The sequence below is a fragment of the Poromitra crassiceps genome (genome assembly GCF_964638095.1).
Source record: "Poromitra crassiceps genome assembly, chromosome: 23".
Classification (NCBI taxonomy): domain Eukaryota; kingdom Metazoa; phylum Chordata; class Actinopteri; order Beryciformes; family Melamphaidae; genus Poromitra; species Poromitra crassiceps.
Window position 1 is genome coordinate 17358524 of NC_139639.1, and position 24058 is coordinate 17382581.

The following is a 24058-nucleotide window of genomic DNA, read 5'->3' on the forward strand; positions in this document are numbered from 1 at the left end:
ATGTCAATACTATGCATCATGGTGCAAATTCAAATGTTCTCAGCCAACTCTGAAAAACATTTGATCGAAATGTTTGAGAAAATATAGAAAAAATATACAATATAAATAGAAAATATTGTATTTATATAAAATCGATTACTTTTTATTCTCAGTATATATATATATATATATATATATATATATATATATATATATATATATATATATATATATATATATATATATATATGGACAGGTGGTTGTTGAATGTGAGATGTGAGATTTCTGTAGGGGCAAACAAGGTGAAAGGATCTTCCTGCAAAGAATTCCTCACCATGACAGAAATGATGGGCTTCCCTGGCAGTTCCCAGTAATCAGATTGGCTTTCCCATCAACAAAGGTCAAAGGCAAGAGAATGACCGAGTTGGCATCTGCCTACCTCAGTGTTTGCTCATGGCCAGCTCTACACCGCCTTCTCCAGGGGAAAGCAAGCCAGCAGCATGAAAGCATCATCATCATCGTCTTCATCTTTGGCGAGAAGTTGCTTACCACGGTTGCCTAGTAACAGGGCAGTGGGCGTGGAGAGCGGCCTTGGGGGCGTGGTTGGATCCTCCTCCAAGGCGAGAGAGGAGGAAGACGGAGGCGGGACCACACACGGCACGGGGCTGGACTTCTCTAACGCCGGCGGTAGTGCACTGCGGCAGGGTATGAAACCGTATGAAACACGCCTCGACCTCTTCAGCAGCCGTCGCAATCATTACTAGAAATTGGCACCTCCTCCTCGCCGGTTCACCGAGAGATATTCACTAATACTAGAGTGCGAGAACATGTCCAACGCCACCTGGAAACCCTTTGTTTTCGGCGGACTGGCCTCTATGACGGCGGAATGCGGTGAGTGATGTGTCTTGTGTCTGCTAGCTAGGCCGGGGTGGGTGAATGCTTTAGCTGCTACATGTGATCCAGATCCACCGTCTCTTAATGCGTGATTGATTACCCGCCGCTCTGTCACAGGGACCTTCCCGATCGATTTAACCAAGACGCGGCTTCAAGTTCAAGGCCAGGTGGGCGACATCAAATACCGAGAGATCCGCTACAGAGGCATGCTCCATGCTATGGCCAGGATCTGCAGGGAGGAGGGGCTCAGAGCACTGTATTCAGGGTGAGTCTTTTGTATAGTAGCTAGCTACAGTGTGTGCCGACTGTGTGTGTGTGTGTGTGTGTGTGTGTGTGTGTGTGTGTGTGTGTGTGTGTGTGTGTGTGTGTGTGTGTGTGTGTGTGTGTGTGTGTGACCAGTGGTTCTCAAACTTTGTCACTTCAAGGAGCCCTCATGATGTTACCCTCAGGCTCTTTCTATGTTCGTCTCAGGACTTCACTGTAGTAAGAGCCCTCTCATGGAGGACCATACGATTTTCGTTTAATGCCCAATCTGTGTTGGGCATTAAACTCACCTTATTTCTGCACTTTTGAAGTCACAGGTAAGGTCGGGTGGGGCAAACTAATTATATCGGAAGCCTAGTTGCGGGGAAAAGTGAACGGTGGTGGTCTGTCTAAAATGCTTTGCAGAATGTATGTAGAAGGCAAAATGATGCCAGTGCGCATGCTTCTGGCATGACTCTGTTTCCAGGCAACTCGGTGATTCTCGTCAAACTTTGTCTTTAGAAAAAGAACAACCGCTCAGTTTTCCCCGCAACTAGGCTTCCGATATAATTAGTTTGCCCCACCCGACCCTACCTGTGACTTCAAAGTGCAGAAATAAGGTGAGTTTAATGCCCAACACTGTGAACACAGATTGTCTATTGAAAATCGTGTGGTCCATGAGAGGGCTCTTACTACAGTGAAGTCCTGAGACAAACATAGAAAGAGCCTGAGGGTAACTCATGATGACAAATTAAACCAAAGACCCCCATTTGATAGGATTTCTGTTTTATTACAGAAAGTGTATGAAACTCATGACCAAAATAGTCTGTATGTATAGTGAAAATGAATTATTCGCCTTTTTTTCTGACCCCACTCTGAGAACCACTGTTTTAGACAGAGGCGTTGGAATCTTACCTTCTAATTGTTTCTCTTTCACAGTATTTCCCCTGCCATGCTGCGCCAGGCATCCTATGGGACCATAAAGATCGGCACCTACCAAAGCTTGAAGCGGCTACTAGTTGACAGACCCGAGGGTGAGACCCAGTCACGCATTCTGGCTGTCCCGTGCCCATACATCACTACACTCTTATCACTACGATGGAGGATCACAAGTCCAATTTCTGGGTTCCGCCCATGGTTCCGCCGACAGGAAGCCTGCGGTGAAATCTGATTGGCTGGGCTCATAGGCGGATTATGACATGATGGGCCCCTGGGCCCGGATGCATAAAGGGCCCCCTCACAGCACAATTAAGGCCAGAATAATAACTAAGACACACATTCACCTGCATCTCAACAGGATTTACAGCACAGCCACCTGAACACCCAAAGCCAACAGCACAATAACAAGAAATAAACTCACCTGTATCCAACACAGGATTTACAGTGCAGGTACACTCAATTAAAGCCAAAAGCACAATAACCGTAGCCTGGCTCCAGACCTTCGAAGCCATGCCCACTCCACAGTTGTGGTTTTGGCTCTTCTTGGTTTGGCATCGCCATGTGCAAAGTACAATATTTCTCAGTTTGAAAATCCAATCACGGGTGCTGATTGGCTAACGCTGTTGTCAGTCATGCACAACAGAAACAGATACAGCTAGCTGTGGCTAAAGCAGATTGCCTGAAGCAGATAGCAGTTTAAGACACAGCCTACCACGTTGTAGCTACTAACGTTAAGCAGCCAAAGTTGGCCGACTTTGTACTTTTCGTTTTAACAAATGTCTTATTAGTTACTGCAGTGTACGATAAGACGTTCATTAAAACGAAAAGTATAAAGTCCGCCGACTTTGTAGCTAGCTATGATGGAGATGCTGGCTAGCATTAGCTAGCTACGTTGGCTTGTGCTTGTGACTGGTGACTAACGCTAGTAGGTGGGCCAGAGCAGTTGTATGAAACACATCTCGGGAAGAGCCTGGTGACGCGCGGTTAGGTTGCCGTGGACACCTTGGTCTCTAGTGATTGGTTAGGGAAGACTGAAGCCCGCCCCCTCATAGACATGCTCTGAAGTGAGTGCAATCCCAGACGAAGAGGAAATGAGTTTATAAATTGACGATGCAGTCTGAATATCAGGCTACAATAACCCTCTAATTGTCCATAAACTTACGGAACATTTTGTCAAAAATATAGGGTTGGGGCCCTAAATACTGTAACATCCCCACACATCCCCCCAGCAGTTGAAAAAACTGGTGCTGGACTAAAAGAGACTCAAAGTAAAGGAAGGAATGTCCGCATCAGTATATTGAATAACTAAGTAGCCTATTTAGTGTTTTGTAGTGTACAGTTATTATAAAGTGTTCCCAAAAAATATTGTTTCTCAGTAGTAAGGCACTAGTGAGAAATACACCAATGAGTGAAAAGTGAGGCCACATGCCCTGCTCTCCCCTACATAAAGCAATCTTATTTTAACCATTCAACTTCCTGTTTAATGCCTGTCACTACTGTATACAAGGTGACCATTAAGACACAGTCAGACACAGTTTCTGGGTTGATTTGTCTTACTGCCTGGTTGTGTGCCAGGGTGAGACCTAGCCAACTGAAAGTGAAACTATGATATGGAGACTCTTGAGACTGAGTGTGTGTGTCCATGTGCTATCTGTGCGTGCAGGCAGGCAGTGTGTGTCATAATATCCTGAGGAATGAGGATGATGAGAAGCAGATAGAGGAAGGAGAAGAGCCCCCAAAGTGTCACAACTCATTTATCAAACAATCCCCTTTCTTTATTACTTCTTCTCATCCACCCTTCCTCTTTTTAATTTAAACTCTTCTGCTTGAAACTCTCCCCCGTCCGTTCATACTTGCCTTTGCTACCACCCTCTCCTTCCTACCTCCCTTTTAACTTTTCTTTTGCACTACAGGTTTAAAAAATGTATTAAACATGGGTAATTTACAGCATGGAGATGTGGGAATTTAGGACTTTAATCATGAGAGAGCTAATGAGGAAAAGAGTGGAAGAGAGATACAGAGTATGGAGACAAGATAGGTGGGTTTTTATTCTCATCTAGACTTGGACAGCTATTTTGAATAGCATATCACTGGTGAGGGATCAGTTCGTCCCAGGCCTGGGCAACAGACCCGGTGGCCCTGTGAAGATGCTCTATGTTATGGGCCCCCTGAGCTCTTGGGGCCTGGGCCCAGTAGGCCCGTTTGGTAATACATCCCTGGCTGGGCTGTTACGGAAGTCCGGCATGCCGTCCGTGGTTGGTCAATTCATATGTCTGTCACGCCCTTCTTTTTTTGTCTTGGCGGGCGCCAACTACTTTTTAAGAATTGTGTTCCAGATGTAGATGTATCGTATCTACGGCTGGCTACTGCAAGACTTTTGGGTTGTGGACATAACAGGACATATGAGGACGTCATCTGGGGCTTTGGGAAACACTTATCGACATTTTTTCTCCATTTTCTGACATTTTATAGACCAAAGATCTAATCGATTAATCGAGAGAATGATCCACAGTTGACTGATTAGTCGATAATGAAAATAATAATTAGTTGCAGAGGTCTTTCACATCCCCACCAAAGGCTCCTACAGCAACATTTACATACACATTGCTAACCCCTCCCTGAAGGGCACAGGGGAGGCGCAGACGTGTGTGACCTACTTCTACACGTCTCCTCCTTTTGACATGTGTGTGACCTACTTCTACACTATCTCCTCCTTTTTGCTGTGGGTTTTTGCTCTGTGTCTGTGCGTGTGGGAAACTGCAATAGTTGACTTGACACTATCCCCCATTCCTGGAACACAGCCTGGTTACAGTAAAGTTACAGCATGCCTCTCCTCCTCTCTTCCAGATGAGACATTGCTGACTAACGTGCTGTGTGGTGTGCTCTCCGGAGTCATCTCCTCCTCCATCGCCAACCCCACCGATGTGCTGAAGGTAGCTAGTAATAACACACATGATCATACACACACACACACACAAAGGACACATAAAGGTTACGCTGGATCCCCGCTGTGTGTTGTCCTGGTTTTTCTTAACCTGTGCATGCCATCAATCATCCAGAGCAGTAGAGCTGGTTTGGAAACTGCAACAAATAGCTCTCAGCAGTGTTCTTTCAGGGCACATTCAGACTTGTTCTGTTAATACAGCTGGAATAACTCAGGTGACCTTTGGTTAAGACCTTGTTTAATCTGGCACAATGCTATTTTTAAGACCATAGGGAGTTTGTGTGTGTGTGTGTGTGTGTGTGTGTGTGTGTGTGTTTACTAGTCTCCGTCCAAATTAGTCTGATGCTATAAACTGTGGTTTTTGGCCAAGCGCCTAGTGGAGTGAAAGGCATCACGGTGCCATGAAGCGACCACTTTTGTAGATCAGTGACCCCCAAACTGTGGGCCGCGGGCCGTGGAGGTACTGCAGGTGGGCCGCGAGTGGTCCGCCAACACTCCGGATTTTTGCAGGCAATCAACTGTAGCAGGGTCATTTTTAAAGCTACAGTGGAGATCCTGTAATCAGAAGAAAATAGAAGACCCAAGACATCCATTGGTAGCAAGCATAATATCCTAGCTTGTCGGGAAGGGGGCTAAATGACGCTCCAAACGTAGGTAAGATTTGGGCGAGGGAAAACTATTCCAAAGGGGTCCCTTGACCTCTCAGCTCAATTTATCTAAATTCAAATTGGTTCAATCATGGGTACCCACAAGTCTCCCTTTTACAGATAAGGTAGCATTTTTCAAAGCCTAGCATTAATTGCTTGTGGATTTATTTCTTCTGTTGTTGCTCATCACATTTTGTCTCAACAAATGTGTTATGCACATATGCATGCACATCCACATGCTTTTTTGTATGTGGATGGATTATTAATTTCCCTTATGCCCAAGTTCACATGCTCTTTTAATGAAATAAAAAAATATATAATGGGTGGGCCCCGGACGATTTTCAGATTTCAAAGTGGGCCGCGGCATCCTTAAGTTTGGGAACCCCTGCTTGTAGATTATTTTTAACATCCGTATTACGCAACATAGTACTTAATACTTAATATAGTGTTCTGTACGACACGGACACATGAATATGATCCATGTACATTGCTTGTCGGTGCACGTTTTGGCTGACCTTTTCTCGCCGTGCCCTATTAGGCATTGGGGACGTCCTCTCCTAAGTGTGAGCGTTAAGGTTTACGAGACGCGGCTGCAGGTTTGGAACATTGCGTTTTAAGGTCACGGTGTGCTGTTGCCGTCATCACAGCCTCCTGGAGCCGAGGCTGGTTTGTAAACAGCAGCCACGATGAAATGAAAAAACTATAAAGTCTAGCTCGGGGGGCAGGGAATTCCTGGAAAACAGGATTGGGAAAATACTTCAGGACAGTGTGCCCGCCAAAAATCCAGAGCTTTTTGCCTTTGCATTCCAGTACGCCCGTACTTGAATTTGTAAGTTGGCTCAGTTGACTTTAGGCATTCCGCACAGGCTGTGATCATGTGCATTGTCCCTGCCTTGAAGTTCATGGACATCTACCCCTCTCTGTCCCCCTCAGATACGCATGCAGGCTCAAGGAAGTGTGATCCAGGGCAGCATGATGGGCAACTTCATCAACATCTACCAGCAGGAGGGAACACGAGGACTATGGAAGGTACACCAACACTGTTTCTCCACCTTCAAATTGCTGTATTTGGATTGATTGATTGATTGAATGTATTAAGAGTGTCATACAGCATACTGGTGCCCACATGGGCTTACAATATATAAGTGAAACAATGTGATCAAACAAAAGACACAATGCTGAAAACATGGAATGCATGCTGTGTCCATCTACATGACATTACAAACAATGAATTCCAGTATCGTAGTCAATATATTATTCAGAATTGAAAATAAGGATTGTTTGTTGGATTTGTATCAATTAATCTTTCATACTAACATTTTCAATTTTCAATATCTCTCTCTCTCAGGGTGTCTCTCTAACGGCTCAGCGGGCTGCCATCGTGGTCGGGGTCGAGCTGCCGGTCTACGACATCACCAAGAAGCATCTGATCATGTCTGGTCACATGGGCGACACGGTCTACACACACTTCCTGTGAGTGAGGCTGACACGTGGCTTATTTGGCGAATAACAGAGAGAACTAACTGCCGTTACAAAAGTATTTTGCTACTACTCCTGTGTAGTTCTGCATATATTATTATTTCTTGATGTTCACGTTCAGCTTTGACAGCCAGGTACAGTACAGTGTGTTTGTGCTTACTCAGCATGCCAAGCTGCAGCTGTATGAAAATAAGCTGGCTATCTGAGCAGAAGTACAATAACGCAGAGCTTTGTATTTCAGCCAACAAAATCAACCAACAAATCCCCACATGGCTGTATGTATTTATGCAAGTAAACATCGTCAGTGTCTTTAGACATTCCATCTGTACTTTTGAGATATTTTCCATTTGGACAAACACACATTCCAGCATTTCGTTTCCCACACATAGACTTTACTTGGGCGTGCTGCCCAGCTATATTAACGGCCGCCAAAGTATATTTGGCCACCCATTTTAGATTTTTTTTTTTTAATCCGTCCAAGAGAACAACGCCATCCCCGATCGATTAACTAGTGGTCAATCTCCCTTTGCTCTACCCCTCCCGTACCCCCAGGGTTTCCCACACATCGAAAACTTTGGGGCGGCCAGCTACAATATCAACACTGACCGCCACATTTTCTTCTTCTTCACTATTTAATTGTAGAACTGCGTGTAATGGGATCCTTTATTGATATTGGCCTATACAGCAGGGGTCTTCAACATTTTTCAGCCTAAGGACCCCTTGGTTGATAGGGAAACAGAGCAGGGAGCCCCTACGATTAGAAATAAAATAAGTGTTGTATTTTAAGCATGGCCTATAATAACATTTATAATCCAGCACACACCAGCAGATCAGGATTTAAACTTCTTTTTAATAGATTAGATTAAAAAATCAAGGGGCGAACATGTTTCACATATTGCTTCATCAAATCGGCTTTGTAAATCATTTGTAAATCAGTAGCTTATTATTCCCTATTGATGCTTGGAGTTTACTCAATATTATTATTTTTTGTCTAAAATAGGAATAGCAATAGAGAGGTCCAGGGATGACGTATTTTTGTAGGCTGAATGCGGAAGTCCCGAACTTCCTGGTTCTACACTGTTTCTGTCTATGGGATTTTTGAATGGGTTTTTGGCGATATGCTTCAAATAATGTCTGTGGGCAACGCAAGTTTAATCAAACGCGAACCAAGGTTCAGCGGGATAATCTTCACACATGAGGACCACTTTCATGAGTTTTGTAGCGTAAATGCGAGCCCTAGAAGTAAAATGCTCGAGCTAAGCTAATCCTGAACTACACACTGTCGCATAGGCTTCACGTCACGTCAGCAGTCAACCTGGACTGTTGTTGGATGTGTGCACTGATTACCTCGGGCTGAACGGGGCTGAACCAGGTGAGGGAAAGAGAATTTCCGTGTTCGCCCTTTGAAGTGGTGACGTTATTGACGTATATATCCACATCGACTCAGCAGTGTAGTCTCATTTAGCCGTTTGCTAGCTAGCCGCCCGTTTAACGGCATGTAAAAGCTTCAAAACTCATAAAAGTGGTCTTCATGTGTGAAGATGATGTTACTAAACACTGGTTCGCGTTTGATTAAGCCAGCGTTGCCCAGAGAGATTATTAGAAGCATCGCGCCAAAAACCCATTCAAAACTCCCATAGGCGAAAACTGTATGGAACCAGGGGCGTTAGCATCGATGATTTCCGGACTCGTTACTGGACCTCTCTATGTCTGAGCACTTTGCACCAAACCTCCTCACTTGAACCTGTGGCTTGTCGTCCCCCAGGTCCAGTTTTGTGTGCGGCCTGGCGGGCGCTCTGGCCTCAAACCCGGTGGATGTGGTCCGGACCCGCATGATGAACCAGAGGGGAGGGGCTCTGTACCAGGGAACAGTGGACTGTCTGCTGCAGGTCAGTCTCCACTCCTAACAGGACAATCTGTTACAGACAGCCTCTTCAGATGGGACGGCTAACAGACACCTCTGAGTTTTAGCTAATCGACCATGCAAGTAATTCTGATTTCACTTCCTTGAAAGTGTAAAAATGATTAGATTTTTAGATCTTTTTTAGATCTTAGATATCGATTTTTTTTATCATCCATGGTGTATTAGCACAAGGAGGTATCTGCGTGTGTATGTTCAAGTCATTGCCTCTGGTGATAATAAATGTTTCATATCAAATAGTCATATTACATGCTTCGATCAACTTCTAAAGTTGCTGGTTTTCCAAATCCCAGGAAAAACTCCCGCCCACAGCAGGCTTTAGGGTGATTAGGAATGGTTGTTTTTGTAAAGTGGAATTGAACACGTGTGTTTTCTCTCCAGACGTGGCGCTCTGAGGGCTTCATGGCCCTCTACAAGGGCTTCTTCCCCAACTGGCTCCGCCTGGGACCATGGAACATCATTGTATCCTTTCTGCACCGTATTAGCACACCAGTCTGTTTACACTCATGATCTTCATCCATGGGCAGTGGTGGCCTAAAGGTTAGAGAAGTGAGCTTGTGACCGGAAGGTCGTCTGTTCAATCCCCCGGCCCGGCAGGCTAAATCTAGGTGGGGAAATTGAAACGCTTGTCCCTCCCACATTACCACCACTGAGGTGCCCTTGAGCAAGGCCCTTTACCGGTGGAAAAAGTTGCATGGTGATATAAGGTAAGGCATTCCAAGCCATGATTCCTTTAAGGAAAGCTTAGAGCAAATGCTAGCTAACTGTTATGTAACTGGGTTAACCGCTGATGGCTACTGCCTCAGTACCCCATTGCCCCAGGCTAGGAAGAAGCCAATTGGGACCTTGAGGGGGGTAACATGAGGAGAAGGGGGTTGGGGCAGAAATTGGAGCAGTGGAGAGTGAAGTGTGTGTCAAAGCCTCTCTGGAAAGTCTTAAGATCCTATTAAAGATGATGGAGAAGCCATTGTTGGGGGGGGGGGGGGGGGGGGGGCGGGGGCTCAGGTCCTCAGGTCCTCAGGTCCTCATTGTGCTGCAACCAGGCCTGACCAGCATGATGGGATTATTGACTTGGTGGGTTACAGCAGAATAGGCTGAGGTAACAAGGAAACGGCTACGACAAGTACAGGGAGTACAAGTACAGGGACTGTGCGTCACATCTCTCCATCTCGGTGCATGGACATTTCCACTTCCCTCCTTTGTGGCCCTTCACTCTGCGTCCAGTTCTTCCTCACGTACGAACAGCTGAAGAAGATCGACGTCTGACGGGTAGAACGAGGCGGCGAAGAAGAGGCGAGAGCGAGGGAGCGCACCCTCAGAGAAGGGCAGGAAGGACCAAATGGCTGTGTGGATCCACGATGGAACCGCTGGGATGGGAACAGGTCCATGTACCATGTAGACCCCGTGTGTGTGGAGGTGGGGTGGGGTGGGGGTAACATGAGCGTTTGGCTGATACCTGTTTCACATGTCTCGTGAAAACCTGCAGCAAGTGTGGAAGCCACTGTCATGGACACAAACACACGTACCTGTTTCAGCTCATCATCCACACGTGTCATCTCAAGTTTAAGTTAATTACTTTAAATGCTCCGATTCACGTCGGCTCATTTATTGACCAAACTAGGCGGGACGTCCCGGACGCAACAGCAGTCAAACACTGTGACTTGCCTTTGGCTTGATTGAATGGCTTTGTATCTCTATTAATTGTTCTTTAATGGCTTTCTTTATTTTTTACTCGGCACCTGCTTTAAAAGTGGCTATAGTACTATGTGGGGAAACATATGAGAGGATTCAATTCTGGATTCCAAATTGAGTGCCTTTATTTTGCGATACTGCCTGTCTATGCCCAAGTCGCATAAGGGACTGTTGGAAGAATCTCGGAGATCCGCAGTGATCATTCCTTCTTTGAAAAGAAAAAGAAACGCCTGTGTGCACCAGGGCTAGGAATCCATCTTGTGTCTTTTTCCCTCTCTTTAGATCGCTAAATAGAGAAATGGGTGTACGGAACGTGAGCGTAACATCTCTGTCTCCCTGGAGTATTTACCTTGAGTTAGAGCTTATATAATATATGACCATGTACTATAATAGCTAGTATATAAACAGCTCAAAGACCAGAGTGCGGTGCTGGTGTTATATAGATACACAGTACACACACATACCCATATGTGGCAAGATAGCGGTCCCTCATGCCAGACAGTAAATATAACCTTGGGGGAACCGGGTTGGCGCTGTGCCCCCGCGATCCACCCTTCTCATATGGTGTGTGCCACCATAAGTACTCAATGACAGATACGTGCGCCCCCCCCCCCCCACACACACAGACTCGGGCAAGACCACTAGCAAGACTGGGTGTACAAGGTCTGTCTTGAAGACTTGAACACTGGAGATCTGTTCATTTAGAGAAGTTTATTGGTCAAAGGCACTAAAAGCGTGACCTACTGCGGCACCTGATCCACTATTTACTTAGTTATGGAAGAGAATTCTGAGGTTGCTTTCTACACACGACTGTATTTGCACGAGGTAATGCTATGCTATCCGTGAGTTTTCTTGCACTGTAAAGGCTGGATATGTCGTTGGCTGCCGTGTGTGTGTGTGTGTGTGAGCCTAGTTACCAGTGCCAAAGTCTGTATGCCGGTGCGACATTGTAAATGTTGCTCCGGTTCTGTTCATTTGAAATAAAACCATAAGTTATACTGTTTTTTTGCCTTGCAGTTCCTTGTTCATCCACAGAGTGGCGCTGTCTAGCCACACTTGCAAGTGGACCTCGACCCAGTTGGAAATCAATGTGGTGTTTATCAGTCTCCTTTACATTCCCAGCCCCAACTACTTTTGGGTGCACAAATGTAGGTTTGTTTCTGAGGGAGCCCCTCTCTCTCTCTTTCTCTCACACACACATACACGCAGCATCCCGAAAACAACGCCTTGTGAATTATTCAGAGGAATCTACAGTAAGATGTCATTGTTCTTTTATTTCTTTGGGTAAATTCCCAGTTTTCCCTCATCAGAGCTGTTGTGAGGAGATGAGCGCTCCAGGGAGTGCAGTGGGAACGATGGCGGTGAACTCCAGTCTGTGGGAGTGTGTGCGCGCCTTGTTCTTTTATTTAGGCAGCGTTATCATGGGACTTATTAGTTGTGTGAGAAGTGTTATTGTTGTATCTGCTTCATCTCCGCCACCATGAGTTGCATTCCCATGTCGTTGCGGGTGTGCCAAGCTTGCTGCATTGAATATGTGAACGGCAAACAATGCCAGTCGGAGGAGACGATCGGGGTCTGTCTGCTGTGTCTGGTCTGTATTCTGCCTAAAACACTGACTGCAGTCACATTGACCTAAAACAGGCAAGTCCAAAGTCCGGTCCGGGGGCCAATTGCGGCCCACGGACCGATTTTCAAGTGGCATTTGGCTTGTCTCACAAAATATACTATATGTGGCCCTCCACACAGTATTGGTTAATCAATCAAGTTCAATTCACATTTTTCCATTCATCTAACGATGACGGCACTATCATACAGTTTGTAGACAAGCACCAAGTAGGAACAACACAGGCAGAACTAATGCATTCAGATGGTAAACAAAATCCTTGGAGTACAATTGTATTGCATGTGATTTTATGTGGGGGTGTTTTTATAGCCCATATGATGTGAGAAGCAGCTGGCCCCCAGGTATTTTCACATTATCTAATCTGGCCCCTGGCCCCCATTCAAAAAAGTGTGGGCACCCCTGACCTAAAGGGATGCTGTTGCCTTTGCAAGTCCAGTTGACTTGACATCTATGTTGAATCGAGACACTAAAGCATCCCATAATGTCCATGAGTTAACTCAGCCACCTTGCCTGCCTGTCCATATGAAGAAAAAACCAAGGCCCTGGACGTCCACTCCAGAAAACTGTCCAAACATGCAGAAAGAACCAAGGCCCTGGACGTCCAGAAGACTGTCCATACATGCAGAAAGAACCATGGCCCTGGAGGTCCAGAAGACTGTTCATACACGCAGGAAGAACCAAGGCCTTGGACGTTCAGAAGACTGTCCATACACGCAGAAAGAACCAAGGCCCTGGACGTTCAGAAGACTGTCCATACATGCAGAAAGAACCAAGGCCCTGGATGTCCAGAAGACTGTCCATACATGCAGAAAGAACCATGGCCCTGGACGTTCAGAAGACTGTCCATACATGCAGAAAGAACCAAGGCCCTGGACGTTCAGAAGACTGTCCATACATGCAGAAAGAACCAAGGCCCTGGATGTCCAGAAGACTGTCCATACATGCAGAAAGAACCATGGCCCTGGACGTCCAGAAGACTGTCCATACATGCAGAAAGAACCAAGGCCCTGGACGTCCAGAAGATTATAGACTAATTTGCACTGAATGACAACAGACGTATCGTACTTCGATAAAACAACACTTGGTGAGTAAAGCGTCCGGCATGGTTTTGCGCAGCCACGACTTGGAGCCTTGCTGCCGACGAGCGGCGACTGCGAGACTGTGCATACTCGAACGTAACTCGTTCAAAACACGTCCAAAACGTTATCGTGTCGTTTACCAAGAACTTGCAATCATGTCGGTGGGGGAACATTTTATTGTCCCTCCATTTCAAAACTCATTCCGGTGAGCCTGCAGAAGGCTTTGCTAGATGAGGGACAAGCACGTTAAATGAGGAAATGTCATTTCCTCATTCCTCACAACAATGAGTTGACAGCGCTAGACGGTGCAGTGACATTTTCGAGGAGGACGCCCAGCTGCGGCGACCCCCTCGGCGCGGTCAGCGCCGTCGATTTCGCTCGAGCATAATTTGCGCTTAACTGATTAATGTATAATAAATATATTAAGTTGGGTATAATTTTGTAGCTATATTGTGCGCCTTCCATTCCATAACCTAATCTATTATATTTAAGTATTCATGAAAATCAACTATTTTCTTAGCACCCCCACGTATTGGTCAAGCCCCCACCCCACATGGCACTGGCAGAGAACAAATCCTGGCACCGTCTCTGGGACCAGGACCTGGCATGTATAGGTTGCCACTATAGCCTGGCCTCACTTCCCTGGCACAGTCCTTTACAAGCTGTACAAGCATGGCCACAGGGGATTCCGGCAGTCACAGACACGCTGCATTGTGGGTATTATTTGCTGCCTGGCCCAAGGGTGCGGGGAGCTGGCTCTATTGTGTTCCAGGGATCAGAGCGAGTGCATGTGTCGGAGGGATAAGGCCCTGCTCTCTATTCCAAACGCTTCCCCTTTCTCTCCTTCGTTTTTGTCTCGTTCAGCCATTTCTCCCATGAAAACACTGCATGCAGCAACACAAGGACGGATAAATGGCCGAACAGATGGAAATGTAGACAAGGAGACAAATCTATCATAGTCTGCTGATCCATTTGGAGCAAGAGTCGTGCCCCAGGGCTGAATAACACTGGCAAAAAAAGTCCCAGTCCTATTTGCCATTTCTTTTTCGCTGAATATTGCAATTGAGATAATGAAATACAAGTGGACGGTTTTTCTCGACATCATTTCTTTTTCGGCTTTGAAGGATGTTCAAAACCGCCGGGTGCTTAGTTGGACTAAAATGAATGGCTTTCCCCCTGAAACGCAACTTTGTTTGTAGGCCGGGGATTGTGCGTAACGTCAGAATGGTTTGCTTAGGAAGCTGTTTGAAACGTCTTTCCCTGTGAGAGAAAAAGTGCAGCCTCTTGCAATTTGGAAATTGCACTAGTAGTCAATATCGTTTGGATAAATGGTACAACAATGTCTGGCCTGCGAACAGCAAGCAGATCAAGAGGATTTCAAACCAGGAGTGGCAAGAGGAAACTCCTTAGAAAAAGAACTGCATAACTAATCCTAGTAAATCTTTAGAAGGAGACTATACAAATATCTCAGCAAAAAGTTGCTTTAGGAATAGGGATGTAACAATAAGAAATTTCACAGTATGGTACGGTACCAAAATACCACGGTATACTGTATTTCACGCGGGATTAATTTTATTCCCCCATTTGATTAAACGTACTATGGGCCATCGAAAACATACAAACAAGTATCTTAATTGCTTTGAGGAAAGATATGGCTTTATTGAACTGAAACTGAAACTATATGAGAAGGGTGCACCATTATGAACTTATTTGTCGTGGCTTGTGGCACCGTGCATATTGTGCAACATATCGTGGGCACCGTATTACAGGGGAAGCTTACGGTACGATAACCGTGGTTGCTTGATATCGCAGGAAACCATAAAACGGCATAGCCTATCATTACATCCATATATTTAGGAATATTATAGACACCATCAAATATTGAAAAGAAGTAGGCTATTGTAATGTACAGCAAGGTCACTTTGACTCACTCACTACTCACTATTGAGCAGCACCACAGACATGAGTCCCTGTAGGTATACTGTAGGATGACCTCGGCTCAGATGCACCAGGCTGTCAATCACCTCATTGATAAGAGTCTGTTTGAGGAAGGCGCCTCCAATTCCGTGTCTTTTCCATCCGTACACACACTCACGTGCCTTCACAGATGATTCATCTCTGACAGGAGCGCTCCTCAGCCAAACAAACAAGAGAAACGCACAGCGCAGGCGACCTACATTTACACAGCACTGGAAGGGGATTGGGACCCCGGGGAGACAGGATCACAAGGATGAGCCGCTGGTAATGCTGCTCCATTGTTGCATTAAGAAGGGAACAGGCCGACACAGTGAATGTTAAAGGAGATAAAGCGAGGGGATATTTTGTTCCACGTGTTGGTTCTCGAGAGTCAGGGAAAGTTAACTTGCCTCAATTTTGAAGGCACGCTGTCACCTATCATTTTTCTGGAAGTATTTCTTGAAGATCTTATTGTGCCTTGTGGCTCTTTCCATCTCCTAGGACCTACGTTGTCACTGTAATATTCCAAATATATTCCTACGGGGACTTTTATAGTAACCTTATTATATAATACTTTGTGGTATTTTAATCTCAACAGTATCACTATAACACTCCTAATCGGGGACTTAAAGTTGCTGTGATATTTTGTATAGCATCTTTCTAAAATGCATGAAAGTATTATTATAGTCATCTTGTATTAGCATATCAGCATAGACTCCAGCCAGGTAGGCTAGGTAAGAAACAGTGACTAGACTGCAGTTCAGTAGGAAACAGGCATCCTAACATCGCTATGTCCTTGTCAGATGTGTTCAGGCCTGATTATGTCATTTCAGAGGGCGAACGCTAGGCAGAGCTCATGTACTCTGTGCTGCGCCGACACGGAAAAGGAGGGGGGGAAACCCCATGTCTGCTCGGCGGCCCCCAACACCAGGCCCTGCTGTCTCTCTCCCTCCCTAACCCACTCAGTCACAGCTCCCACACTGATATCCCAGCGCCTGATAAGGGATAAATATTCAAATATTCGGCGGTATCAGTTTCCTTGGACGCCTGATTTAAAATCCCCTGCCCTTAGGCGCAGCATGCACAATCCGACGGTGGCGTTGGTGGAATTGCTCACTGACAGCAGCCCTCCCACATGCACAGCACCGGGACTGTAGCAAATTCTGCACTTCTGTTTATCTGCGGCTCTCGGCTCGGTCTGAATGGATGGATAGAGGGAGGGAGGGAGGGAGGCGGGGGGGGGGGGGGGGGGGCTGGAGGATAAAGTCGGAGGAGGTGAGGGAGAGGTGAAGGAGAGCGAGAAAAGTGAACTGATAGAATGAAATGTTAGATGGAGCCCACGGGGGGAGCGATAGAGAAAACTTTATTGGAAGTGGGCTGAGGTGCGGAGCCGGGAGGAGCGCCTGAAGAAGGGGAATAGGAGATGACAGAGGGGGAGATTGGGGAACGCTGGGAGAGAGGAGAGGATGCAACACACATCATGTCCTGCTTTTTTTTCTCCACCGCGCTCCAATTAGCATCGGCACAGAGCCTCTAGTGTGCACCAAAGACTAGCTTCACTTTCCTTCACACAGACAGACACAAACAACAACAACACTCGGCCAAAAAAACAAAATAAAAACAAACAAACAAAAGCACTAGATTGACTTACTGAGACCATGAGAAGTGAGGGAGTGTGATCATACCTTCCTCAGAGTCAATGTATCACACTCTTTGGGGATTTGTGATTGGCTACAGCTGTCCAGAAGGAAGATTTGGCCAAGTGATGCAAATTGAATCCTTCTTTTAGAGGGCTACAACTTGTGCTTATGTGTTTGGAACGTTTGGAAGCACAACAGTACGACAAGCTTAGGTGGCAGGTGACAGAAACAAAGAGGCCACACTTTGCGTTAACGCTTTAGATTACAGCCTGTAAGTACAGGGTAACAAGATCTGTACTTACAGGGTAAGTACGGGGTACAACATGTGAATTTACCCTGTAAGTACAGGGTAACAAGATCTGTACTTACATGGTAAGTACAGGGGTACCACACCTGCACTTACAGGGTAAGTACTAATCTAAAGCATAATCTAAGTAGGCTTTCACCGTTTTGTGACATTTTATAGACCGAACGACTAATTGATTAGTCGAGAGAATAATCGTCAGACTCATCGAGAATGAAAATAATCGTTAGTTGCAGCCCTAAATGTGAGTCATAGACTATATAACCGTAACACATATAACCGTAACACGTTATCATCTCAAATTGATGCCATTGATGTTAAATGATGATCAATTTGCCCACAAATTGAAACATCTCAGTTGCTCCTGGTGCTGTCAGGCCAAAGCATGATCTGAAAATCACATGTGCGTAACAGAAATGACCCTTTTAAGGCAATAACGCGCTCATAATGGAGCAACTGATTGCTTTGGTACTTGGAAAAGCCATGATGACATCAAGCAGAGTGTGGAATCTGAAGCCTCTTTGTCTTCATCTGAGCACCATTGCCTGTGTAGTGGTCAGTCATCATAACAGCCTTGATATCTGCAGCGTGAGCCAAATTCAACACTGCACTTTTTTTTAAATCTTTTGGAATTCCTCACTAAATCTCCGTGAGCTCCACGTCGTCTGCGGGTTAAAGAACTCGTACCGACTTGAAAAGTGAAAAGCACTTTCTCCACCTCTTTCTGGGGAAAGCAGTTCCTCACCGAGTTAGTCCGCCTCTCCTGCACTCTAAAAACAGGGGTGTAGCACAACATTCTATACATACGCAGTTTGTGGTCCCCCTTCCTTTCTTCAACCATGTCTCTCATGCATCTTTTGAAATTTGAGGGCCCTCCCAGTATAGACCCTTTTCACAGCAGCCATTTTGACCTGGCAAAGAAGGGTAAACACAGGTGTAACCATACCAATAACATTAATGGGGGCCCTGGCACTGGAACACCTAAATGGAATGGAACCATCATTAATGTTATTATTGGTTACACCTGAGTTTTTACCCTGCTTTGATGGCTGCTGTAAAAAGGGCCTAATGTGTTTCCTGGGTAGTCAGTCCCACTTCCCCCAACCCACTGCGACGCCCCTGCTCTTAAATAGTGTAGCAGTTGAGCGTATTCTCAAGAAACATTTATGCATAAGTCTCAGTCGTACTGCTAAAATTAGGAATATATTTGTGTCGCTTTCACAGCTTTGCTGCAGTTTCACTCTGAGCAACTTTGTAATAATGCACACACACACACACACACACACAGAAACACACACAGAGATGCACACACCCACAACGAGGGCAGAAAGCAACAGCCGCACAGTAACACACGTTTCCTATCTCAACCAAATGAAAGCCACATGTCTTGTGATGGCATGACGCTTCATATCACACAGTAATCTGCTGAGGGAACAATCATACCACTGTTGCTGTGCACAGTCAGAGGTGAGAGGCTCCTCACCACTTCTCTCTCTCTCACACACACAAACACACACACACACACACACACACACACACAAACACAAACACACACACACAATCTCACTCTCTCTCTGACCCACTTAAGCATATTTTGGTCCAAGAACTGAGCATCCACTCGGTCCCACAGGTGCTGCATGATGCAGACTGGCAGCGCGGCAGCACAGACTTCCACCTCAAAGCCGACGGTGCCACGTGATCCGGGGGGGGGGATCAACCTGTCGCAGAGCTGTTGTCATTCCACTCCCACTCTCTGTGTCATACAGGCAGACGTCTCGGAGGAGATAATAGCAGCCACGTGACGACAACGGCAAAGATCAGAACAATTATCGCGCTGATTAACGGCGAGGAGCATGAATTGATTCTTGAAATGATGAAGCGTAAAGATGGGCCAAACAAAAGAGCCTCCTCTCTGAGGACTGTGCAGCTGCCATCAAAAGAAACTCCATTCATTCACACACAGAGGGGCACAAACAGTAAGATTAGATTTATTGTCGCTGCTCTCCAAGAAGGTCGCAACACTAATGCCAGTCTCTCACAATTATGTCTTCAGCCAGCTTCAACCTTTGACCCCAGCAGCTTGGATAGAGGGCCAGTGTATTTTCACAGAGAGTGTGTGCCTGCTCTTTCATCACATCATTTTCATCATCGTGTGCACGCACGCACGCACACACACACACGGACACAGATACACACACACACACAGACACACACACACACACACACACACACACACACACACACACACACACACACACACACACACACACACACACACACACACAGACACACACACACACACACACACACACACACACACAAAGCTGTGTGTGTCATGCAGGCTATATGTTACAGTTTGTTAAGTGCCTCTCAACCCAAATTAGGGCCTATTTCTGTTATTAGTTTAACAGGGAATCCCCTGTGTGTGTGTGTGTGTGTGTGTGTGTGTGTGTGTGTGTCCATATGTGTGTATTCAAGTAATGTTTGACATGGTTCCTATACGTTTTCTCTTTGAAATTTCCATACCTTCCACACCTTAATTTCTTGACGTCATCTGCATTCAATTTGCTGAATGCTAATAATGTCTGGGCAACAGAAGGACTGTCTGCTATGTGAATCTATAGCTGAACATTAGCCTACTGTTCATATGACAAATATTACAATATGCGGAATGCTGATGGGTTTACACATTTTCTATACTAGGCATCTCGTCGATGCCTGGCTAATGGCTGATGTGATGTCATCAGTGATGATGTCAAAAGCGATGTCATAGGGGGGCACACACACTTCCGCCCCTGGGCTATGCGGGTGACCTGACGGAGCCGGATTTCTTAATTAGGTGATTGCCATAATTATGATGTCATACAGCAGGCGAGGCGCAGTGGTCATCAGTGATGTCATAAGAGCAAGCGAGATATGGGCTCGGCCGCTTGCCTAGGCATCGAGCGAGATGCCTAGTTATTATAAAATTTATTTTCAAAAAGTCATATTTGTATAAGGCATGCATTTTTCAACACTTAATCTAATTAACTGACCATACTTTTCCAGACTTGTGTAGGAACCCTGGGTTACAGAATGTGTGCATGTTTCTATGTTAAGCTTGCCGTCCCAGAATAGCCGTGTCCATTGTGACAGTGGGGGACAGCAGATAAAATATGGCGAGGGGGCCTGAAATTGAGGTTCCGTTTCACTGTCAACTTAACAGTTGAAATGTACAGAGAGAATAAAACAGAAATAGAGGAATGGAGGATGAGACGCTTTATTGAACTATCAGAGAGAACACCCTCAGGGCGTGTTGCTGTATGCGTGTTACTGTATGCAGCAGTTCTTTTTCTTTTTCTCAGACACACTGGTAACATGAGTCAAATAAATGGATTATTATTATTTTAAGGAAGAATTGCTTTTCATGTTCCTTTTTTTAACTACTTCTACTCTACTTTGGGACAGATAGGGAAATGAGAAAGAGAAAGTGAGGAAGAGAAGTGTAAAAAGGAAGAGAGAGACTTCATTTAAAAAAACACCCCCTCCCCCATTATTTTTGCACTGGCCGCACACCCTAAAAATATTAAAATGGAAAGTAACTTGTATTACTTGTATGTATTAATCAGGTACTAGGAGTAGGTTTCTCAAATGGTCATTTTCACTTTTACTTGAGTATTTCTTCATGAGAGTAATAACATTTACTTGCGTACAGATTTTCAGTACGCTACCCACCACTGCACACTGTGCACCATCTGTGAATCAGCACCTGCTTCAACATGCGTACCAGAGACCTTTCATCCACTATTTATTCTCCCATATACATTTAATTAAATGCTTATAAAAATACATTTACTTCTGTACTTTACTCAGACCCATTTTTTATAGTTTGTTTTTTACTTTTTTGGTCTGAGTGAAATGTTCTATGGTCTCTCCTATTTCTAAATATAGCTGAAACGTTTGGTTTGACTCAGTAAAACTATTTGTTGGCGGATGAAAGGTCTCTGGTACGCATGTTGAAGCAGGAAGTGATGTCGACTTTGGCTCTCTGTGGATGGATGGACTTTCCCCAGCCTTGCAGCCGTATGGTACATTCTCCTTCTTTTTACCCGTCTCATCCTGGCATTCTTTTACTGTAAAACACACTCTCTCACACACACACACACACACACACACACACACACACACACACACACACACACACACACACACACACACACACACACACACACACACACACAGTAGCTTGTTGTCCTCATGGAGCTGTAATGGGAGGCATGCATCACCAATATTGATATTAAGGCTTCATTCCATCCCTAACCTGCTTAGTGTCTCTGTGATGCCTCTCCCTTCACTCTCCGTCACCCAGCCTTAACACAGAGTGATGCCTCTCCTCCCTTCACTCTCCGTCACCCAGCCTTAACACAGAGTGATGCCTCTCCTCCCTTCACTCTCCGTCACCCAGCCTTAACACAGAGTGATGCCTCTCCTCCCTTCACTCTCCGTCACCCCGCCTTAACACAGAGTGATGCCTCTCCTCCCTTCACTCTCCGTCACCCAGCCTTAACACAGAGTGATGCCTCTCCTCCCTTCACTCTGCGTCACCCAGCCTTAACACAGAGTGATGCCTCTCCTCCCTTCACTCTCCGTCACCCCGCCTTAACACAGAGTGATGCCTCTCCTCCCTTCACTCTCTGTCACCCAGCCTTAACACAGAGTGATGCCTCTCCTCCCTTCACTCTGTCACCCAGCCTTAACACAGAGTGATGCCTCTCCTCCCTTCACTCTCCGTCACCCTGCCTTAACACAGAGTGATGCCTCTCCTCCCTTCACTCTCCGTCACCCAGCCTTAACACAGAGTGATGCCTCTCCTCCCTTCACTCTCTGTCACCCAGCCTTAACACAGAGTGATGCCTCTCCTCCCTTCACTCTCCGTCACCCAGCCTTAACACAGAGTGATGCCTCTCCTCCCTTCACTCCCCGTCACCCCGCCTTAACACAGAGTGATGCCTCTCCTCCCTTCACTCTCTGTCACCCAGCCTTAACACAGAGTGATGCCTCTCCTCCCTTCACTCTCTGTCACCCAGCCTTAACACAGAGTGATGCCTCTCCTCCCTTCACTCTCCGTCACCCAGCCTTAACACAGAGTGATGCCTCTCCTCCCTTCACTCTCCGTCACCCCGCCTTAACACAGAGTGATGCCTCTCCTCCCTTCACTCTCTGTCACCCAGCCTTAACACAGAGTGATGCCTCTCCTCCCTTCACTCTCCGTCACCCAGCCTTAACACAGAGTGATGCCTCTCCTCCCTTTACTCTCCGTCACCCAGCCTTAACACAGAGTGATGCCTCTCCTCCCTTCACTCTCCGTCACCCAGCCTTAACACAGAGTGATGCCTCTCCTCCCTTCACTCTCTGTCACCCAGCCTTAACACAGAGTGATGCCTCTCCTCCCTTCACTCTCCGTCACCCAGCCTTAACACAGAGTGATGCCTCTCCTCCCTTCACTTTCCGTCACCCCGCCTTAACACAGAGAGATGCCTCTCCTCCCTTCACTCTCTGTCACCCAGCCTTAACACAGAGTGATGCCTCTCCTCCCTTCACTCTCTGTCACCCAGCCTTAACACAGAGAGATGCCTCTCCTCCCTTCACTCTCTGTCACCCAGCCTTAACACAGAGTGATGCCTCTCCTCCCTTCACTCTCTGTCACCCAGCCTTAACACAGAGTGATGCCTCTCCTTCACTCTCCGTCACCCAGCCTTAACACAGAGAGATGCCTCTCCTCCCTTCACTCTCTGTCACCCAGCCTTAACACAGAGTGATGCCTCTCCTCCCTTCACTCTCCGTCACCCAGCCTTAACACAGAGTGATGCCTCTCCTCCCTTCACTCTCCGTCACCCAGCCTTAACACAGAGTGATGCCTCTCCTCCCTTCACTCTCTGTCACCCAGCCTTAACACAGAGTGATGCCTCTCCTCCCTTCACTTTCCGTCACCCCGCCTTAACACAGAGAGATGCCTCTCCTCCCTTCACTCTCCGTCACCCAGCCTTAACACAGAGTGATGCCTCTCCTCCCTTCACTCTCCGTCACCCAGCCTTAACACAGAGTGATGCCTCTCCTCCCTTCACTCTCCGTCACCCAGCCTTAACACAGAGTGATGCCTCTCCTCCCTTCACTCTCCGTCACCCAGCCTTAACACAGAGTGATGCCTCTCCTCCCTTCACTCTCCGTCACCCAGCCTTAACACAGAGTGATGCCTCTCCTCCCTTCACTCTCCGTCACCCAGCCTTAACACAGAGTGATGCCTCTCCTCCCTTCACTCTCCGTCACCCAGCCTTAACACAGAGTGATGCCTCTCCTCCCTTCACTTTCCGTCACCCCGCCTTAACACAGAGAGATGCCTCTCCTCCCTTCACTCTCTGTCACCCAGCCTTAACACAGAGTGATGCCTCTCCTCCCTTCACTCTCTGTCACCCAGCCTTAACACAGAGAGATGCCTCTCCTCCCTTCACTCTCTGTCACCCAGCCTTAACACAGAGTGATGCCTCTCCTCCCTTCACTCTCTGTCACCCAGCCTTAACACAGAGTGATGCCTCTCCTCCCTTCACTCTCTGTCACCCAGCCTTAACACAGAGTGATGCCTCTCCTCCCTTCACTCTCCGTCACCCAGCCTTAACACAGAGAGATGCCTCTCCTCCCTTCACTCTCTGTCACCCAGCCTTAACACAGAGTGATGCCTCT

At 46.5% G+C, this 24058-nt stretch overlaps 1 protein-coding gene across 1 annotated transcript; it reads left to right on the forward strand.

Moving 5' to 3' along the window:
- The first annotated feature begins 653 nt into the window (after positions 1-653).
- On the forward strand, positions 654-11741 carry slc25a14 (solute carrier family 25 member 14). The gene is made up of 9 exons (XM_083659444.1): positions 654-870; positions 991-1138; positions 2056-2150; positions 4903-4988; positions 6580-6675; positions 6995-7119; positions 8891-9014; positions 9428-9508; positions 10271-11741. Exons 1-9 carry the CDS (start codon positions 807-809, stop codon positions 10310-10312), a joined length of 861 nt encoding a protein of 286 aa, XP_083515570.1. The 5' UTR covers positions 654-806; the 3' UTR covers positions 10313-11741.
- Positions 11742-24058: the final 12317 nt, after the last annotated feature.

Bases quoted from the DNA above. Each gene is read 5' to 3' on its own strand.
- slc25a14 (XM_083659444.1), top strand. From the start codon at position 807: ATGTCCAACGCCACCTGGAAACCCTTTGTTTTCGGCGGACTGGCCTCT. The intron at 871-990 runs GTGAGTGATGTG...GCTCTGTCACAG, and splicing joins CTCTATGACGGCGGAATGCG to GGACCTTCCCGATCGATTTA. The intron at 4,989-6,579 runs GTAGCTAGTAAT...TGTCCCCCTCAG, and splicing joins ACCCCACCGATGTGCTGAAG to ATACGCATGCAGGCTCAAGG.